At 54.7% G+C, this 4,592-nt stretch overlaps 2 protein-coding genes across 3 annotated transcripts in view; one reads left to right on the forward strand and one right to left on the reverse strand.

The window, feature by feature from the left end:
- HIRA (histone cell cycle regulator) overlaps positions 1 to 354 on the reverse strand; it is a 42,661-nt gene extending 42,307 nt beyond the window's left edge. Inside the window, exon 1 of the mRNA XM_068911408.1 lies at positions 239 to 354. Within this exon, the coding sequence (XP_068767509.1) occupies positions 239 to 275 (37 nt within the window). The 5' untranslated portion in view covers positions 276 to 354. The remainder of the gene's footprint in view (positions 1 to 238) is intronic.
- Positions 355 to 1,335: 981 nt separating this feature from the next.
- MRPL40 (mitochondrial ribosomal protein L40) lies at positions 1,336 to 4,176 on the forward strand. Of its 2 annotated transcripts, none has more exons than XM_068911572.1 (4): positions 1,336 to 1,467; positions 2,118 to 2,201; positions 3,382 to 3,537; positions 3,649 to 4,176. In XM_068911572.1, the coding sequence occupies exons 1-4, from the start codon at positions 1,403 to 1,405 to the stop codon at positions 3,956 to 3,958; spliced, it is 615 nt and encodes a 204-aa protein (XP_068767673.1). In that variant the 5' UTR covers positions 1,336 to 1,402; the 3' UTR covers positions 3,959 to 4,176. The 2 variants fall into 2 exon arrangements, with proteins under 2 accessions (XP_068767673.1, XP_009665110.2); XM_009666815.2 differs by lacking the exon at positions 1,336 to 1,467 and adding an exon at positions 1,648 to 1,698.
- Positions 4,177 to 4,592: the final 416 nt, after the last annotated feature.

Here is a 4,592-nt window from a genome sequence, read left to right on the forward strand (position 1 = left end):
CATGCTTGCAGTTGCCCGCAGCAGGCGCGCGTTACAACAGCCCCCCTCTCCCCGGCTCCGAGCGGGGCAAAACCCAGCCCGTGCGGACGGCGGGGCAGCGGCTGCGGAGGCTCCGCCCGGCCGAGCCCCCGCCCCGGCCCCGACCCCGGCCCCGGCCCCGGCCGCGCACCTGCCCCGCCCGGCCCGGCCCGGCCCCGCGGCACCTGCTGCCCGCGCGGCGCGGCCCGCCGGCCCTCACCATTGTGGTTGACCCAGGTCGGCTTCAGCAGCTTCATGGTCGCCCGCCCGGGGCCCCCGCCGGCCGCTGCCCCCGGGACCCCAGGGCGGCTCCGCCCGGGCTGCCTGCGGCGCCGCTCCGCGCGGCCGAGCTCAGCGGCCGCCGGCCACCATGGGCTGCTGCTGCTGCTGCTGCCGCCGCCGCTGCTGCCGCTGCCGCCGCCGCGCTCCGCTCTGCCCGCCCCCTCCGCCGGCCGGAGCCGCCTCAGCGCCGCTCCATGCCCCGGCGCCGCCCGCTCCCGCTCCCGTGCCACAGCCGCCGCGGCCGCCGTCGCCCGGCCGCATCCCCCGCTCGGCTCCCCGGCAACGCCGGAACTCGGCGCCTGGCAACCGCCTAACCGGCCCGGCGGGAAACAGCCGCCCCCGAGCCCCAGCGTTCCCCCCGCCTGGGCCGGGCGGGGGGCGAGATCCCGCGAGGCGCCGCGCCGCGCCCCGCCTCCATGGGGGGGCGGGGCAGCGGGGGGGGGGGCGGCGGCGGCGGCGCCCCCTGCCGGGCGCGGCCGGTACCGGCGCTTCAGGCGCCCCGAGAGCGGCGACGCCCGAAGCCCGCCCGCCCGGGAAAACTCGGGGTTTTTTGTTTTTTAAACAAAAACCGATGTGTTATTTCCCTCCCCTGCCTGTTTCTTCCCCGGTTCTCGCAGGCTGCCGTGGCAGCTCGCTCACAGCCAGCCGCTGCCAGGTGCCTGCCCGCCGCCTGGGGGGGGGGGAGTAAAACCTGCTGCGGCCACCCGGGACCGAGCTCCCACGCGGCGGGAGGCGGCAGGCCCGCGGGCGCCCCCCGCCCCGGCTTCGCCTCGGCCGCCTCTGCCGCCGGCCGGCGCCAGCCCGCCCATGGGGAGCTCGGGCCTTGTCGCCGGGGGAGGGGGGGGCGGGGAGGTGGCTGCCATGTGGCCCCCGCCGCCTCGCTCAGGCCCGGCCAGCAGCCCGGGGGGAGGGAGGAGCCGGGGGGAGGCCGCGGAGCGGCGGCGGGACCAGGCAGCGGGGCGCCGGCAGGTCCCCGGAACCTTTGCGAGGCGGAACGGAAGCGGCGGGAGCAGGCGCGCGGCCGGCGCCGTGTGCGGGCGGCGCCGGGGAGCGCTGCGCGGCGCACCGCACGCGGCGCCGCCGCCGGCAGGGGACGGGAGCCATGTTGGCGGCGGCGGGCCGGCGGCTCGGCGGGGCCTGGGCAGCGCCCGGCGGCGTCCGGCTCAGGTACGGCGGGGAGCCGAGCGGGGCCGGAGGGCGCCCCCGCTGTAGCCGCGGGGTGGAGCCCAGCGAAGGCCCCCGGCGGGGGTCGCGGCGAGCCCCGCGGCCCCGGCTCGCCGGCGGCGCCTTCCTCGGCGGCCTGGGCCTGCGCTTCGGGGTCGGTGGCCGGGAGGTGGCGTGTGCAGGCCTGCGCTCGGTGAGCCGACGTGAGGAGCTGGTGCTTCGACCCGTTAGCAGGTCATCTTCCTTTCGTGACATCCTCTGAGGTCTGGGAAACTTCCTCTCTCTGTGGTTCTGATTGAAACTAAGATTACTTTAATTCTCCAGAATGAGTCCTTTGAGGAGACCGCTATGTGAATCTTAGAATAAAATTACTTAAATCCATTCTTAGACTTAAAATAAGTTATCTGTTTTGCTCCTCGGACTCCTCTGGATTGACAGCGTTGAACAGTCCAAAGTTTGGGTTCAGTTACCTGGTTGAAGAGGTTAATTTATCTCCGGGTTAATGCCATATCCTGTTATGGCTTAAATAGTCAAAGATGATTAAAAACTCATCATTATTCGTTATGACTTTAATGAATAGTTTGTATAGCTTGCCAAATTAAGGTTATCAGACCTTCAGACCTTGCTAATGCTTTATGTTCCTCTTTCTTTAGTTCATGGCTGCCCCAGCTGGTTCAGTTTCGAGGAAGTCACTGGCAGACTTCGTTGCTGGCGTTTAAGGCATCTCTCCCCATGAGGTGACAGCAACTGTCATTGAGTTGCATAAACTTATCTTCATCCTTATGAGAATGTAAATTTCCCCAAGTCCAAATTAATTTTTGAATGTAGATATTTGCGTTTAGGACACTATATGTAAAAGCAGCTAAAGCTATTGGGCCCTTGAGGAGAATTTAATGCTAAGCTATAAAATTATTGCATGTACTGTTGCGCTTGGTTGTATTTGCTTGCTTCCTCAACCACTGAATGCGGTTGGAGATGTTCAAATTTAAACTATGCTCCAGAATTCCCTTTTGAGCAAGAGCTGAAATAAACGCCTACTTGAACTGAAAAAACTTTAATATAAAGTAGTATATTAGCCTACGTTTATGCACACGTGTTTTGGTATCCATGCTTATTTTGATGCAGCTAGATTTAAAATATGATAGTAGCTGTCAGCTAGTATCAGAGAGATTATTTTATGTCTACAAGGTGTTTGTCTGTACGCTGTTTGTATGCAGTGTTGCAGAGACGATATGGCCTCCTCTAGACGTTTGAACACCAAACTCAAAGCTAGGAGGTCCTGCATTTTAGTACCAATTTGCAACAGTACAAAATAAGTCAGTTGCCAACCTGTAAATGCTTTATCTCAGAGTTTCCACCTGTAAAGCAGGAATGCTGTCCCACAGGACTACTGTGAGGATTAGTTTGTGTCTGTGGAGTGTGGCCTATGTCCTCTTGCACATAACTAGGTTTGTGTGGACAAGTACAACAGAGGAGTAATGTCGGCACCCTGAAGTCGTCTCCAAGTGCGGAACATAAAATCACCCACTCTCACTGTTTTTTAATGTTAGATGATGAGACTGTTTGCAAGTAAACCAGTTACCTGCTCTGTTGGACTCAGAACTAGTTGGAAACAAGTTCCAGTTCAATTTTTGTGTAACTTTCTAAAATAATGCTGACCTTTTAGCACAGAACTGGAGGCTGGTCTTCTGTGGCAGGTACACTTCTGTCAGCAGAAAATCTCATAAAGCTTACTACCTTTTCCTGGAAATTACCTTATTTTAATAAAGCTAACAGCTAGAATTTCAATCAGGAACCAGATTAGGTGATGGGAGGGAATCATGGCCCTTAGAAAAGTAAAGTAGTAGTGCAACTTGCTGGTACTGAATTCAGTGACAGCATGCCTTCTTTCATTCACATAATTATTTCCCTTGCTAGAGTACAACCCAAGAAGAAGAAGAAAGTAGATATAAAGAGAGAGCAAGCACAGAAGGATCGTATGAAGAAGAAGATAAGAAAATTGGAAAAAGCTGCCCCAGAAATGATTCCGATTGAGGATTTTATAACACCACCTAAATACTCGGATAGCAGCAGGTAAGACTGTCTTTCACCATGCGCTTGCATTTGGGATGGTTTTTCTGGTTTTTCTTGCTCTTCGGGGTGCAAGAAATTTCTCTATTACAAGGTTATTTTCCTCTTTATCAGAGTGCGAAGTCTCCCTCCTCTGTCTTTTGAGGAGACTGAAAGAAGAGTTCTACTTATGAAAAAGTGGTCTCTGTATAAGCAGAAACAAGACGAGGCGGAGAAGAAAGCGATTCAGACTCTTGTAGCGGCTCAACAAGAGGCGTTAAAGGAACTGCGCCTTGAATCAGAGGAGTTATATCAAGCAGCAATAAGACGAGATGATGGACTTTTTCCCTTTGAGAGAGATGGACCTAGTTACACCCCACCACTTCCTGGTTATGATCCTCCTGAAGGAAAATGCATTGATATCACCAAGGTGTATACACAGTGAGATGGGAAGAGTTTATTGTTCATCTGGCACAAGCTACTCAGCTGGTTGAGACAGAAAAGAACGGAATGAGAATGAATGATTCCTTTTGCAGTTTAAAACACTGTAGATGTGTGACTGTAATAACAAAAAAAACCCACCCCACTGCCATGAAATGTCCGTTTTCCTTTTAAAACCAGCCATCTACATAATAAAACATCCAATAAAGCTTTATTGCTCTACCTCTGTGCTATTCTAGAAGAGGACAAGGAAGTATTTCACTGAGTATTTTCTCTCCTTAGGCTTATTTCTCTCATCCCTCCACATGTTCCTGACGAGCATTTTGTTCTGCACAAACCAGAACTTCTAAGATTCCTGTGCTATGAGGAAAGAGTGGCACAGTAATTACATCAGAGTCTCTATGAGAACAGAGGTAGTAGCGGTTTTTCCTGCCTTTCTTTTGTTCAGACTTTGGTAAAGTATCTATGTGTATAATGGGGGGAAAATAGAGGGAAAGCATACTGTGAGAAAAGCTAGAAATAAGGGTGGGTTTTTTTTTTTTTATTGCCTTGCAGTATTAGTGTGTACTTAGTGTGTAAGGAATATTGTAGTAAGTTTCTATTTTCTAACAGTACTTGCTTAAAATGAAACAGACCTC

The sequence above is a fragment of the Struthio camelus genome, chromosome 17 (genome assembly GCF_040807025.1).
Source record: "Struthio camelus isolate bStrCam1 chromosome 17, bStrCam1.hap1, whole genome shotgun sequence".
In the NCBI taxonomy this organism is placed as follows: Eukaryota; Metazoa; Chordata; class Aves; order Struthioniformes; family Struthionidae; genus Struthio; species Struthio camelus.

Excerpts from the sequence above, each read along its gene's own strand:
- MRPL40 (XM_068911572.1), top strand. The coding sequence starts at position 1,403 with ATGTTGGCGGCGGCGGGCCGGCGGCTCGGCGGGGCCTGGGCAGCGCCC. Across the intron at positions 2,202-3,381 it reads AAGGCATCTCTCCCCATGAG|AGTACAACCCAAGAAGAAGA; the intron begins GTGACAGCAACT and ends TTCCCTTGCTAG. Across the intron at positions 3,538-3,648 it reads AAATACTCGGATAGCAGCAG|AGTGCGAAGTCTCCCTCCTC; the intron begins GTAAGACTGTCT and ends CCTCTTTATCAG.